We start from the raw sequence: 15,907 nt of genomic DNA on the forward strand, positions 1-15,907 counted from the left end.
GTTGATAATAATTGGTAATGGATAATCATCTGGAATGCTGGAGTTCGTATCTAAGCCTTGAAAAGTGTATATAAAGGCTCAAACCAAGGTAGAGTAACCAATAAATCTTTGCAGTCGACAATAACTGATAAAGACAGCAATTCAAAAATCTGCAACTATACTGAAGATGGCCTATCACCATGGAAGCACTATCTTGTTGGCTGCAATTCTTTTTGTAAGGATGCTTGTCCTTCATGCAGCTCCAGTAACTACTCAGCCGCCCCCAAGCAGCACTCACGAGGTACATGTACCACAGCTTCTAATGGATATATATGAGTGTTGGAGCAATGGAGGAGAGCAATGTCTCAACATGTCTGCAAACCCTGACATCAATGTTGTGAGGAGCTTGATTGGACAATGTGAGTAGATTCATTTACATTGGCATTATCACTGGGAATGTTTCATTGTGCATGGGCCCTGGGTATGGTGTACCTGAATATCTTATAAGCTCCTCAGATTTATAATTTATAGCTAGAATTATATTTGACCGTACAATTTTCCTCACTGTAGATGAAGAGAATCCCTTGCAAGTAGTACAGAGCTACGATCAGAATGCAGAACCGATGCACAGTGTTTCATTCTCGTTCAACTCCTCGGCTTTCTTGCACGATGTTGTGTATACGTCATTTGTTCGCATCCATAGAAAAGCAATATCTCAAACACAACTTGACTTGCTCGACTGTGACCAATCTAATCTGAAGATTCAGCTCTATTCATCTCAATCTGGACTTGATGACGACAAAGAAGATAAAGACATTGTCATACTCGAAAATAGTCTTGATTTTTTCTCTTCCAATCTGGTCAATGACGAATGGCTCAATTTCAAAAATGTCACAAGCTTGATACAGGCTGCAAGATCCAGAAATAATATGATGAAGCTACATCTAGCAATGGGGGGTGACTGTTCTGGAATCTCACCGACTAAGTTTGGGATATCTCTCGATCATAATCCAGAGCTCAGTGGATACTGCAAGAGTGAAACAGGGAATAACGTCTTTCCAGCACTAATGAACGAGTATAAAAGAAGGAAGAGGCAGGCAACACTAGATGGTGGAAGCGGGGATGCACCAAAAGATGTGGAAACTCGAAAACCATCTACTATTCATGAGATCAATGTAGCAAAGTGTCAGCTCCATGACTTCAATGTAAGTATCCTGCTAATTCCCTATTTCACTAATTAAAGCTTGTATATAATTAAGCATCTTAGCAACAAGCACATGATCATATTACTAATTTGATTATTACTTCTTGACCTTCAGGTTTCATTTGCTGATATTGGATGGGATAGATACATCGTTAGGCCTGCTTGGTACAATGCAAGATTGTGTGGTGGGAGATGCGATTGGCCACTTGATCAAGAACACAACACTACCAGGCACTCGTACATACAAAGCATTGTGAACATCAGGAATCCTGATCAAGTACCTCCGCCCTGCTGTGCCCCCAGACCCGGGACCCTCGGTAGACTGAACGTTGTTATCAGAGAAGCAGACGATAGCTTTGTCGCACGATGGTGGGATGACATGATTGCTAAAACATGTGCGTGCTTGTAAAGATTGTAAACCTCAATAAATAATAGGTAATAATTATGATTAACGTTCTGTTTGGCAACAGGAACACTTAGTATAATACACTTTGTGCTCATTTTTACCCATTGCATCACCCAACAAGGTGTATAAGATTTTAGTTACAGTCATGTAACCTGTTCATTTCCAACCTCACTCCCAACAACATGTCTATTTTTGAATCAGTTTTTTAATGTCGGTTTTATTTAAAAAAATAATTATCACTTCGTCATAATTTAATTTCATGTTGTATCATGGTACATTATGTGTTTGTTAATGATTCAATATACAATAATCACCATACTTGCTGAAAATAAAATATTTATACGAAAAGGATCTGACATACTATACTTCGTATAATTATAGGATTGAGGAGAGAAAGAATTTGGGGCAACCCACATTACAGAATGAATGGCAATTCAATGATGTAATGTCTGCCTCAACTGCTGAAACAGCGGTAGAGTTCTTAATTATTAATTTTAGCAGCTGCAGGCATTTGTGGTCAGACTAGTCATTCCACCAACATGTATCATGTTGCACCTTGTCAATAGCCAGTGGTTTGGAGATGAAATGCATACAATATGTTGTGGGTAGGTTGTGGGAAGAGTGGTTGGGCAATAATTATAGCAAGCTGGCCATGTAATAGAAAAAACAGCATGACCCCACAGAACAGACTAGTGCTGCTATGCAACTTGTGGGGTAGAATTAGATATTTGAACTGTCTCTTATTAAGTTAGAGAACATGAGAAAATGTTTATGATGTGTGTACTGAACACAAGAAAATATTTTTCTCAGCCAATAAATAAATTGATGGTACTCTGTTACTAATCATGTGCGCTAGCAAATACATTAATTGAAGGGTTCAGTCCAATAAAATTATGTTTAACATTGAAGACGTAGCAAGCTTGATATGCAAAAACTAACACTAGATAGATAGGCAAATAGAGACTGACTTCAACCTTCAACCTAACTATAATCTAGTTGGAAGGTATGACAACGTACTGCACTTACACGGATTTTACCATGATCAACAATCAACCATAATTATTTTGTTGATACATTGATACAATATTAAATGTACAAATACAAAATAACACACAGATATGATGCTTAAAAAATCGACCAAATGTGAATTACACAACAACACGTGAAAGACAATGTACAGTACGTACTATCTGTTATAGTGTCCAGTCATTTGAAGTTGCTGCTTGAAAGCAGAGTGTAGATAGAGTGCATCACTCTCAGAGTTGGACTTTCCGACTAGAACAAGACCTTCTTCACTCACTGCATTTTTCGATGCTTTCATTCCTGTCAAATGTGTAATTATGCATGAGTGAGTCATCGAAGATGTTATCTAAGCACTGTGCTGACAATCACTACTTTTAGTAATCGAACCAGAGGTACATAAATGTGTGACTCCCCTTAAGTAAGAACACATCTTGTAATCCGGACACTCATAATTAGTAGAAGTATCAGGTTTAACTGTCGTGAGACAGATTAGTTTTACCCTTCTGATTAAACGTTGGTTGCACCCTGAAACCAGGACACCTGAACAGGACAATTTGACAAAGGTATTCACATTAGAGGCTCTACTGTATTGTAAACTGGCAACTTATGTGTATGATATAACCTAGTCGGTCCCAGGCCAATTTTTTTTTTATAATAGACAGGAAGGGGAAAAAACAGCTGGTACCTATTGCGTGTGTGATAGTGCGCATGCGCTAATTTACTCTCCAGAATCTGGGGAATTCTGATCTATGTTTCTATCAATGTAAAGCAGCTTAGCTCTCGGTTGCGTCGGTCCAAAAGACTTTCCCACTAATCCTCTCATATACCTCTGGATCTATACAGGCTATGGCAAGTCTATGGTGCTCCTTACAACTGCTACTTGCGAAGACAACCCAACTATACGACGTAGATGAGAGCCTCTCTGTCTTCAGACTAGTGTTCAAGCCTTCTAGATCAACGCAATAGATGGCATATGGCATAAGCCACAGCTTCACGGAAGTCCGTCATGGAGATAAAGTATTACGGAACATAGTCTCAGTAAACGGATTAGTTTACGGTCTAAGGTTTTACGTTTGTAGTACGATTACCCATAGTCTGGATAATTTGAAGCGCATGCGCACTATCACCCATGCAGCAGGTACCAGGCCCTCTTTTCGACCTAGCGTTCAATTAGAGAAAAGTCGGGCCGGGAACGAGGCTAGATTATGCCCAATACAATGCTATTTAACACCATAAACAAGTGTATACTATCATGAGACAACAGTCTATGTATAATGTTGACCCAGCACAATCCAATCGTACACATAGCCATACGCGCACACTACATTCCTCTAATGTTTACGTGCATGATTTGCCCACTTAAACACAGCGAACTTTAAACACATTATCTCACTAAGAGGTATACTCACATACAAAAGAATGGACTCAAAAGGTTTGATCACATGCATTCTCAAGGCAATGGGGTCAAAAATACGATTAGCAACTTCTTTTAAGTAGCCATGTCAAAACTATTTGCTCTAGAATGTTAGAATGTAAACACGACCTTTTCTCACGACAGGTTATTCAGGTTTTCATTAGGGAGAATCGGGCAGTTTATTTAGGAATGAGTTTTTACATTTCACAGTGATTGTGTACAATACTTGACAAATTCTGATGTGCATCAGAGCTTACATTACATAATTGTACTCATTGTACCTAACATTCAGTCAACTATATTATTGGATAGGCACGACAGAATTAGATAACAGTAAACAAACCTAGGATAGCGTCAAAGCTGTAAGAAACAGGATCCACCTCTTGGTTGGTCCACTTGTCTTTCTGCAGGTCCTTGAGAGTTGCTCTTGAGCCGGGGTCTGGATGAAGCAGCCAGAACAGGACCTTCATCAGAGCTACAGCAAGGACAAACAATATGAAACCAAACGGACATGTAGTCATGACTCATGAAATGATAGCAAAGGGGAAAAAACATTGAAAGCACACAAAATGAGCTAATTATTCCCCGCAACAAATCACAGTTTTGAAACTTACCAGGTGAAGTGAGAAAAGGTGGTTGTAAATGTCCAGAAATTGTCTCCTCGATGTCAAAGAAAGGGTTTTCCCCAAACACTAGAGTATAGAGAGTTACGCCAAGCGCCCACATTTCAAGCTCAGGACCTGTATAGCTGTAATCAGGAAGTCATATCAAGAGGGGAAATCCCCAAGGAAGCCATTCTGTCTAGCTAAGGACAAATATATCCCACATACAGCACAACACATAAACCACAAACCGAAATTACACTACCCCACAAATTCTTTCCCCTTTTAGGGTGGCTGCTGGTCACCTCTTTGGGGAAGCACATGACTACATGGTATGCATATCAGAGTAAAACCATATCCTTCCCCACAGAAGAGACAAGCAGCAGACTGGGTAAGGTCAACCTCAACTGATGGAATTGCAATCTAATCACATGATGAAGAAGTTTCCCAATAAAAGCCAAAGCATTCTCATAATGCGATATCACTACAGGATCTTGAAACCACTGCACGTGTACAGAGGGGAAAAGAGCTGTTGACACACACCTGTTTCCTAGAAGGACTTCAGGGGAGCAGTATTCCAATGTCCCACAAAACGTGTTGAAGACTTTACCAGGAGCCATGTAAGCTGCACTCCCAAAGTCTATCAGTTTGATGTGGAATTCCTGATTAATGATGATGTTCTCATCCTGCATGTAACAAGCACACGTTGTTCCCCTTACTCATCACTGTATGTCTATTTATAGACAAGAAGGTTGAACATACTGTACTACGTGGGTTCACTTGTTTATAGTCAGTCCTAATACTAACACACACCGTATGCTTTCAATGTGCAAGGGTGCATTCCAGGGTAGAAGGAAGCTGGGGTAATTCTTATTACACAACTGTATACCGCCTAGGGGAGGCTTTGTAGCACATGGCTTGTTACAATATTGACTACATACAACATTGACTTTGAAGTGTTTACTAGGCAAGTCAAAACATATTGTTCAACAGATTCTTTGAATTCTTACCCCCACATGAATAAGTACTCTTTTTGCCTTATTGGCCTTAAATCTGCTACCAATCATGCTGCTATGACTGCATAGTCAGGAATAGAGGAGGGAAAATGTCCAAAATACTAGGCCAGTCGTTTCTGTGATAAAGGGTAACCTTTGTTTGCACACATGAGTAATAAACCCCTGAGAGGGAGTTGTTGGCAGCTTTGTTTATACTAGTAAAGGAAAGGTGGAACTAAAAGTGTGATTTAGTGGGTGTGCTGTTTGTTACCTGTAGGAAATCAAAGAATTCATACAAAGACTGGTCAAGGAAGGGCAACAAACACAGTGAGGGCAAATACACAGACAATGCTGTTGTGTCAGTGGTAATTGAATAATTATGGCTATACCTTCCATCAAATATGAAATATCTCAATACGACCTACTGATGGTATTTGTGTCCACATACCTTGATGTCTCTATGAAGAATGCTCTTGTCATGAAGGTATGACAGTCCAGCTACTAACTGTATTGTGTGCATCGTTAGAGAACGTCATAATACATACTAATCAGTCATACAAATTAATATCCAGACACAATTACATGCACATATTCGGAAGGTAAATCTGATATCCTAGCTAATGTGTACGCAGATATGAGATAATCGAGGGATACCTGTCTGAACATGTGGCTAATGAGTGGCTCTTCTAATTGAGGACCCATCTCGATGAACTCAAACAGGTCCAGGCCATCACCATGTTTCTCCATCACCATCTGGAAGAAGAACTCGTTCTCATATGCCTCCAGGAGCTGTATGTGTGGGGAGAGGGGATGTTAGATTTATCACATTTTGAAGGATAAATACAATGTAGCGCATGATGATCTCATAAGGTCAATGGAAAGTCTAATAGGGCTGATGAAATTTCACAGATTTGATGGTTAACGTACAATCCATACTCCTCAACATTCCATCTGCATTAGGTCTATTTGTGATGCTCACATCATGCTAATCTAAAATGAAAACACCGCGGGTGCTGATGCCTCGGTGGATATTAGCACACATGATGTCATAATGAATTTTGCATTAATTTTGCTGCATGCAGGGAAACTCAAAGAGTGGGAAATGATCGACCATGATTATTGCTAAAAAATGCCAAAAGTGGTTGCTGCATCTGTAGAGCCTTGCAGCTCTTTTCTCACTCTTAAAGCTACCAATATATTTGTAGCCAGCGTTTTCTAGTGCAGAGCTAAACTAAGTAGAGTAGCAACACACTCCATGGACAAGATTTGCTACGCACTCTTCTGAAAAGGCTGTAATGGCATTCCAAGTAAGCAAAACTAGCGAGAACGAAGCATTATTTTGCAAATCCACGAATTAAAATCTAAGAAAACGTTACTAAAAGCCTATAGAAACTCTTACTTGCACTTTGTTGATCCTTGAGCAGCTGTAGCAGTCTACACAGACAGACAGACACAGACACAGACACAGACACACACACACACACACACACACACACACACACACACACACACACACACACACACACACACTACCATATACCTCGCTTGCACATGCGCACACCGAGGGCTAATTGCAAAGAATGATGCTCAATAAAAAACATAAGCAAACACTAAAATGGGTGGAACACAATCCAGACCACTTAGGATTTCGTTACCAGTCATTATGGTTACCACCTGCCGTTTCAGTCAGTGTTACATCTAGATCACAATGGAAATTATGACATAGTTCAATATTATTTAACCAAGTGAATGGTTAATTAATGGCCTTGGGATATGTGTCCAATGGTCCACAAAGTGTACCCATGACCAAAGTTCAAATCAACGATTATATTAGATTACAGACCACCTACAACTGGGTCTCACCAGGAAGCTTACAACACAGGGGGAGGTATGGACTGTGTACTGTGCCCTGGAGGACACGCTGATTTCATGTCTACAACCTGGCAATCACCTCTCGTCCATGACATTATCGTTTCATTTTCCCACACAACCCCAACTCAGCCCACCTGTAATCACAGGCAACATACCACCTACATGTAAGCATGATTATTGACAGCCTGATCACCATCTGTTACTATCGGTGAGGAAGCAGCTGATAAAAGCATACCACTAGGATTTCAGTACGAACAAGAACAAAGTATTATTACAGTCCAAACCCATACCTAACGTATAAGCAAGGGAAGTATTCCTGACAAAGACATAATAAGTATTTCAATAGAGTAAATTGTGGTCTCAACAATTCTAGTTTATGGTGGGTGTCACCATAAACTAAACCAATTACTTACACTGAGAATATAAAACCATGAACAAGCAACTTGGACAACTTAAAGTTGTCTAGCTATTAACATAACTAAAACAGGCGTGCAAAATAACTGTCAGCATGTTGTACCTGATGATCGACCACAGATTTGGAACTAGCTGTCTTTACTGCACGTACATGTAGACCCTTGACAACTAAAATAATACCTCACTACATGTACATTACATAAGTCTGATGTAATGTATAGGACTAAAAACAGCTTGTGTGATTAGATGACCTCATGCTCTTCCTAGAAAATAGTTGAGAAAATATTTCCCATGGCTGTGCCCATGACCCACATCCAAGAAAACTTTAGAGTGCAGAACAAAATTGAACGTGTACCTAAACTGTGGGAACATAAACCAAAGCCTGCATTACTGAAGGTCAAAGTATACTACATCCATTTAGTTGTAACTATACCTAGTGCACTTACATATACACATTCCATCTATATAGCAACCATTGGTGGTCCCTTTTTGCGGGTCAGTGAGTAGAATAGCTATTCTGTCATAATCTAGACAACCTTTAAGGTACGTAAAAGCCATATTTAGGAAGCAGATAAGTTACTGTAATTCCTTCACAAGGACTCGGGATTAGATTAGGGCGCCCTATCAAGTGCCACAGACAATCTCTAAATTCCTTCTAAACTATAAACCTCTATTTTTTAGGTACATACTGACATGTCATGGGTGGTCTGTCTTTAATGGCTCTCCTTGCTGAGTGCAACAGTTACAACTAGAGCACTAAAGTGCAAACCCTCGGCTGGTGACATGATAATAAAGAAACCAGAAGAGTGATAATGCAGTGCATGTAGCATGTAGATCTATGACTAGCAAGAGCAACTCAAAAGCAATAAAACTAAACCAGACTGGAGGCATGCTGAAACTTTGAGTGCTAGATCTAGTGGTATACATGTCACATTAGACATGCACTGTGGACTGGGATCACAGCAAAGAAGCCTGGAGTGTTAGACTTAGAGAGGTATGGCTACTGCCAGGCTGGAGTATAGGATCCAGAGTCGGCCAACAACCAGTCACAATTTTAGCTTTCTACTATAATTATATCAATTGTTCCTGGTACAGATCACTTCAGCTGCAACTACGTAATCAAGGCCACGTGTAGCTAGCTATAGCTGCTTCAAGCTTCTTAGCTTTTGCTCGACAATGAAGCTTTAACATCAAAATCTGCCACTATTTAAACCAAGATATTGTTGTGTGAAGGCTATCTATGCTGTAAACGCAGCGCTGTGGCATCCAGGTGAGTAGATATACCTGTGACAAACAAACAAACAAACAGACCAACAGACTACTATACCCGTGGCCGCCCACGCTCCTCGGGTAACAACCCTGAGACTATTATAATACATAAAATGAAAGCACCGCGGGTGCTGATGCCTCGGTGGAGGTGTCAAGCTACATAGCAACTAGCTATAGGAATAGCTTATAATTATACACACACTATATCATGATGAACATTTTTTGCATTAATTATTTTTGCTGCATGCAGAATCACAGGGAAACTCAAAGAGTGGGGAAATGATCGACCATGATTGTTGATGAAAAGGATTGATGCCAAAAGTCCAAGTCTGGCTGCTGCATCAGCAGAGCCTTGCAGCTGTCTTCTCATTATCGCAGCTACCAATAGCTAGCGTTAACTAAGTAGAGTAGCAACACTCCAGAGACAAGTTTTCTATGCACTCTTCTGAAAAGGCTGCAATGGCATTCCAAGTAGGCATAACTCGAGAACCAAGCATTATTTTGCAAATCCAAGAAGAAAACATGACTAAAAGCCTATAGAACTCTTACTTGCACTTCATTGATCCTTGAGCAGCTGTAGCAGTCTACACAGACAGACAGACAGACGCACTACCGTATACCTCGCAGCTGTACAATTTTTTAGATATAGATAAAGCATCCCCGATACCACAAGCTGACACACATGTATGTATTTGGTTCTCTGTACATACCTGAACAATGTTTGGGTGTGAGAGGCGGGCGAGTAGACTGATCTCCAAAGGCACTCTCCCCATTTCCTCGTCTATCATCCAGCAGTCTTTCAGCACACTGCTCTTACGAAGAAACTTCACTACAACCTGCAAAACATCACTATTTCTTACTAATACTAAATAGTGAGAAGCTACATGTATCAGCGTTTAAATTCGACACTTGCTAAGCATTGTACAAGCAAGTTATGTAGACGCAAAGGTATAACTATACTTATCTTATAGATGCAAAACGTATGTACCATAAAGTCATCTTCTTTTCTCTGAGCAAGCCTGACGAACCCAAACGCTCCCTTCCCAATGTCCTTGAGTGTGTTGTAGCTGAGCATGTACTCTCCATCCATGGCTACCGACTCTTCGCTGTGCTGGGAAGGGTGGAGGCCCAGTGTTAGGGGGGAGGGGGCCGAGGGATCCGTTTCTCCTCCCGGATGAGTGATGACATCAGGTGAGATCAACTGAAAAATATCTTAATTTTATTGTTCATGTATACAGTAACAGGAAAGCACTTGGGTACAACTTTTAGTACAGTAGAACCTTGATTATCCGGACACTTTTGTTCCAAAAGCAGGCCAGATAATCATGCCTCAATCCACTTATGGCATGTGGTTGTCTGCGCAGGCACAAAAAATAACAGGCATGTCTCCATGGTAACAGCTGTTATTTGGCAATGCGCATTTAGGGACACGCCTATTAATTTTCATGATTATAAGTTGAACTTTGACCATGATGAAAACCATTTTCCAAGCCGGATAATCGAGGTTCTACTGTAATTGTTTAAAATGTTCTATCACCAGAGCAAGTAACATTTTTGGATTCTAGATTGGCAGACACTAAAATCTCTCTAGACTTAGTAGTAAGCATGTACAGTGTACCTGGTTTGTCCTGTATGGATCAGGGGGTGGTCTGCTCATGGACATGGAGAGATCAGCTGTCCTCGCCCTGTCTTGGTCCAGGTCTCTACTGATCCACACACAAAACACCTTTTCATCATTGGCCAGAGCTATACACTTCAACTGCACAACACAAGTGAATGCAATAGCAATACCACAATCGTACGACATTCATGCATCAATACAAAGCAATTGGTATTGCTATACTACACAGTAAAGCAATGTGTATGTACAAACAGGATTCTTTATAGAAAATGGTGGTGTACGTACTATTCAAAAATACATGTTGCAAAACGTACTTGAAATATTATAGCTAGCAGTGATCCATCTTTGTGTCTAGCCTCTCCCAGGAAGGTGCCTTCGGGCAGGGAGCTAATGGAGAGGACAGATTCATAGCTCTCTCTGCGCTGACCTACAGTAAACATAGTGTTCGAGCTGACTTTAGCAGACTTTCCAGCTGGAGTTGAAGATAACGGCTCAAGTGGGTCACTTCCACTCAGGGTAGCTTGTTTTTCACTTTTTTCCAAGTCATGCTGCCTTAAGATCTCGAATATTCGTTCAGTAGACTGTGATGGGACCAATTTATTGGGAACTGGAGGAAGAGACTGCGTGGTAGCTGTTTGGATGACAACAGAGGCTCCCATCAAAGATTGGACTTGGCTCTTTGGATCAGGTGACGACGAGAAAACATCTGTTCCATGATGAAGATTTATGATTACATCAGAAGAAGTCGAAGTCAAATCCTCATCACTGGAGGCAGCAGAAATACCGTCCAGGGCTTTGCCCATAGTAGTTGCTTCTGTTGGCTGTGAGCTTTCTGAGCAATCAGGAAGCACCAGCTCACCAGTAGACATCAGAGAATAGTCCTGGGAGGAATCTGATTGTTTGTGGGGGGTTGGTTGTGGAGAGTGAATATTCAAGGCACGTCTTGCGGGGGAGCGATGACGACCACCACCCTTACTGTGCCTTGGAGAGAGGGAAGCCTCACTGCAACTAACACCTGGGGAATACATACAGTGCATGGATATACACATAGAGGAGAAGATATTATCAAGACAGATTTTCTCATGTTTAGTGTTTAGTTATTATAATTGAAGTGCAATAACAGCAATAACAGGAATGCACTCCTGATAATAATAATAGGGATAAGTGAGGCTCCCGTAACAAAGAAGTGCAGTAGAAACCTTATCCAAACAAATATTTTAGGTACACATGTACGTACAGTTTTGTTCACAAACCTGCTTGCTGGATGAGGTCATAGGCTCTCTCTGGGGAGAATGACCGCTCTATCACAGAGTGGAAGAGGTCTTCTTGGTCCTCGTCCAGTGGGGGGAGGGGAATGCTACTCTCGTCAATATAGTTTATAGAACTGTAGAACTCGGGGATTAGAAATGTGATATCCTGGTGGGAAAAATTAATAGGAGTGTGTGAATCCTGTGCTTGGCATAATGTACATGTAATAATTATTGTACATTTACATGCACTCTCTATGGCCGTATGACCTTGTTGTTCAGAGATTCGCGTAAACACTTAAAGAAGGTCATTATTGATGGTTTACTGCGCTGCTTAGAGAGTGCTACTAAAATTCGAGCCATGGCTCGAATTTTCGTTTTTTTTATTACCAGTAATAAGTAGTAATGGGTAAAGATCATAAAAGCACCTTTTTAAATAGCTCTTCCTGACTATAGCCAAAGAGCATGGAGGTGAATTGGTTGTTACAGCCGTGGATGGACCCGTCTGGCAGGAAGCTTATCATGCCACTCAATGCAGCATACACAACTACTTTAGCATTGATCACAAACTGATCTGACGAGTCAGGTTCAGGGACTGTCCCCTCTTGGTGACTGGCTGTTGGCTTGTCTTGCATGGCAGCATCTGTGAATGTATCCTCATCGGAGACTGTACTGGGAGCACTGTGGTCTCTTGGTGGCTGCTTCACAATGGGAGAAGGAGCACACATCCTCTCAATAATCTGGGGAGAGAAAAAGTTGGGTTGTTTGAGACACATACGGAGTCGGTGTATAATATTTTATCTGTACTGGTAATGACATGATCCTTGCAAGAACGCAATAGTTATAGCTAGATTGCAAAGGGGTTCAAATATATCACATTGTCAAGGTAATAAGCGTGTACAGTCCCTTCCGTGTTATATTGTTTATTACACAGTCACGTAGCTTCGAGGCATAATTTGGTAAAGGGTCGTTGTGGTATAAAATAGCATAAGATTCCTTGTGTTGTATGCAATATATCTATACATGTATGTACACCTGTACTTTACTGGTTTAAGAACATCAAAGAGTGGATAGTATGACACACCTCATCCAGCGGGTTGCCACTGGCTGTGTTGGTGGGAGAATAGAGATCACCGATGGACAGGTTCTGAGACACATCAGTAAACTTGATGGTAACTGGGAACACAGTGCCATCTATTGACCGCCCTGTAATGGCTTGCTTCTTTGTTACCTGCAAAGGAAATGGGAAACACTGAGTTCAATTTACATGAATACAGTATAGCCTGTAACTAATCAAAGGTGTGAAATGACCAACCCTGACGCCACACAATACTTTTTCAGAGGCTCAGTATTGGGTGGCTCAGGACATACCCGTTGTCACTCACATTATTGAATTCACCCGGCTTGCTGGGAAGTGTTAGTGAGGGTAAGAACTCGGATATGTTTCTCCCTGCCATCGCAAACGATTCAGTATAGCCAAACAGACAGGCAAACCAAGGGTCAAAAGATAGTATTGTTCCTATGGATGGGAAGTACAGGATACATTAATGATTAAATGGACAGAGAGATATGACAATTGTATGCACTGCAACAGTGTTCTCGCTAAATTTTGTTCTCTGATATGACACTAAAAACAGATAGTGAGTGGGTCTCTCATACCACTTTGGTTGATCGTGAGTATAGCTGACGATCTCTCCACTGGTTCCACAATGACAATGACTCGTGAGACTAGTGGCCCAGGGACGTCAGGAGACAGGGCCACACCCACTCTCTTCATCCACACTGATACGGGAAACTCGACCCCATACGATGTAACTGCATCCATCTATGAGATGACAAAGATGAGCAAGCACAGCAGTACATTGCCATAACTGTAAACGAATGTTCTTTAAAACAGATATTCGTTGTATTGTACTGTTACAGTACCATACAAGGAGGTCAAAGTGTAGAGCTATACCAGCTATTGGAGACAAAAAACAACTACCACATCGCATTGTTAGTCTCACTGGCCATACGCAAGAAATAGCAAAAATGATCTTTCATTCTTACGTATGGCCAGTGAGACTACATGTATCACCACATCGGAAGGGCTATGAATCTGCCTGTACATGTACCCATAAGCTTTAGCTCACCACTTTCCCACTGATGAGGACAGTTTTCCCTGAAGAGTCAATGTTCTGCTCAATGAGTGCTCTGTGCTCTGCTCTATATGGTTCTGTGAACAGGCTCTGCACTTTGATATTGACAAGCTCGTTGCGCTGATATCCAAACAGCTCACAAGTCATCTCGTTAGCAGTGAGTATCCTAGAGCTTAGGGCGTCGATTGTGATGATGGCTTTGTTCGGATTGCGAGCGGTAGTGGGGAAAAGGGTGGATGCGTTCACATCGGGAGACGAGGATGACTGCCCTAGGAAGGGAACAGTTAAAGAAGAGTCGAGCCCTTGAGCAAAGGCCTGCACAAACGAGCCACCTGTCAAATGATCAGAGAATGTTATTGACAATGTTAGGAAACAATGCGCCATCTATAATACAGCACAATAGGCTTTAGATACCGTAGTGCTAGCAATAGTTATAATTTATGTGGAGATACCTCTCCCCTCGCTAGCTCCCCTTGACGACGGGTACCTGGTCTTCCCTCCTCAGTGAGCATAAAATTGTGTTTTGGCAAGTTTAAGGCTTCAAAAACGATGCTAATTGTGCAAAACAAATTTATGCGACATGGTAGCTTACTCGTATAAATATTAGTATCACGCATACATATCTAGCACTTACATTGATAAATATTATGTACATTGAAGAGATATCACTTACCTAAATCTGCATTTAGGCCCAAGCTTGTGCCTGCATGTGTACTGTAGCTGAAGTGTAGGAGAGAATCACCGGAAAACTGTTCCAAAGTAGCCCTCCGCTCAGAGTTGCGACTAGCTCCTAGGTCACCTGATGCCCTGCTCTGTCTACTAGTTGGTCGATCAGAATTCATGTCACAATCAAACACCTCACTGTCTCCTGGACAATCGAGTGAATAGCAAGCACATTATATAGTGCACTGTTTAGGAGAATGCCTAATCTGTTTACACAGAAAATACTTTTCACTGGTCATTGACTCACCATTCTCAACTTCTATTACAGGTTCCGCCTCCTCCACCTCTGAGAAACTCTCCAGGTAAGAGAGCTCTGTTCGAGACGCTAGTCGGTTGAGTCTGGACAAGGAACCCCCAAACGCATGCTCTCTGCGTGAATAAAACTGAGCAGGGGAAGGGCCTGCCTTCTTTGTTGCCTTGGCAACCTGGGGTTGGTGAACTATATTGGCACCAGGGTTTGGTTTCTGCTTAGTCTGCGTATGTGTATGCATTCAAGTGGATTTTGTAAGCATATGTACATAGCCATTATCTTGCCTACTATAAAGAATTTAGCTGCTGCATTATATTTAAAAATACGTTATTTTGAATTGCTCACATGTTGATCTTGAATCCCTCCGGTGAGAGGCCTGGGTGTGGGTACACTGTGGCCTTGCCTCCCACGAGGAGGAGTTATACCGATTGCATCAAATGGTTCTCTATAAGCAGTGGTCTCCATCTCAGCTCTCACGACATAAAAGGGGTCGGGGCCGGGACTGGGGCAGGTGCAGGTTGTTTCCTCTAGCTTGGGCACACTGTGTTTATTCACCCCTCTAGTAGAAGTGTAAGTGTAGCACCTTAGCAAACTTGCTAATGCACAACTTTCAGCAGGGCTAGCTTCCAAAAGGCTCAAGTCATGTACCTGTACTGTACTTGGATTTCAGGAGTCCCGCCACATGCACAGTTGACACCATAGAAAGTTTTTTTTTTAAGCTCCACCTTTGCCCTGGCCCTCTTTTTGTGT

At 41.5% G+C, this 15,907-nt stretch overlaps 2 protein-coding genes across 2 annotated transcripts; one reads left to right on the forward strand and one right to left on the reverse strand.

Annotated features, from left to right (window-relative positions):
• Window positions 1–63: 63 nt before the first annotated feature.
• LOC135331923 (bone morphogenetic protein 6-like) lies at window positions 64–1,940 on the forward strand. The gene is made up of 3 exons (XM_064527222.1): window positions 64–398; window positions 550–1,184; window positions 1,299–1,940. Exons 1-3 carry the CDS (start codon window positions 167–169, stop codon window positions 1,590–1,592), a joined length of 1,161 nt encoding a protein of 386 aa, XP_064383292.1. The 5' UTR covers window positions 64–166; the 3' UTR covers window positions 1,593–1,940.
• Window positions 1,941–2,631: 691 nt separating this feature from the next.
• Window positions 2,632–15,899, reverse strand: LOC135331870 (PAS domain-containing serine/threonine-protein kinase-like). Its single transcript, XM_064527143.1, has 19 exons — window positions 15,503–15,899; window positions 15,155–15,380; window positions 14,858–15,052; window positions 14,179–14,516; window positions 13,706–13,871; window positions 13,432–13,565; window positions 13,131–13,277; window positions 12,475–12,786; window positions 12,053–12,215; window positions 11,114–11,814; window positions 10,797–10,937; window positions 10,167–10,379; window positions 9,889–10,014; window positions 6,278–6,412; window positions 6,072–6,128; window positions 5,172–5,314; window positions 4,641–4,774; window positions 4,370–4,501; window positions 2,632–2,912 (listed from the first exon to the last, which is right to left on the reverse strand). The coding sequence occupies exons 1-19, from the start codon at window positions 15,620–15,622 to the stop codon at window positions 2,776–2,778; spliced, it is 3,720 nt and encodes a 1,239-aa protein (XP_064383213.1). The 5' UTR covers window positions 15,623–15,899; the 3' UTR covers window positions 2,632–2,775.
• Between the last annotated feature and the right edge of the window lie 8 nt (window positions 15,900–15,907).

This window comes from Halichondria panicea, chromosome 2 (genome assembly GCF_963675165.1).
Source record: "Halichondria panicea chromosome 2, odHalPani1.1, whole genome shotgun sequence".
In the NCBI taxonomy this organism is placed as follows: domain Eukaryota; kingdom Metazoa; phylum Porifera; class Demospongiae; order Suberitida; family Halichondriidae; genus Halichondria; species Halichondria panicea.

Coding starts and splice junctions, on each gene's coding strand:
- LOC135331923 (XM_064527222.1), top strand. CDS start 167: ATGGCCTATCACCATGGAAGCACTATCTTGTTGGCTGCAATTCTTTTT. Junction 399..549: donor GAGGAGCTTGATTGGACAAT/GTGAGTAGATTC, acceptor TCCTCACTGTAG/ATGAAGAGAATCCCTTGCAA. Junction 1,185..1,298: donor GTCAGCTCCATGACTTCAAT/GTAAGTATCCTG, acceptor CTTGACCTTCAG/GTTTCATTTGCTGATATTGG.
- LOC135331870 (XM_064527143.1), bottom strand. CDS start 15,622: ATGGAGACCACTGCTTATAGAGAACCATTTGATGCAATCGGTATAACT. Junction 15,381..15,502: donor GAGGGATTCAAGATCAACAT/GTGAGCAATTCA, acceptor ACACATACGCAG/ACTAAGCAGAAACCAAACCC. Junction 13,278..13,431: donor AGCCGGGTGAATTCAATAAT/GTGAGTGACAAC, acceptor TTTCCTTTGCAG/GTAACAAAGAAGCAAGCCAT.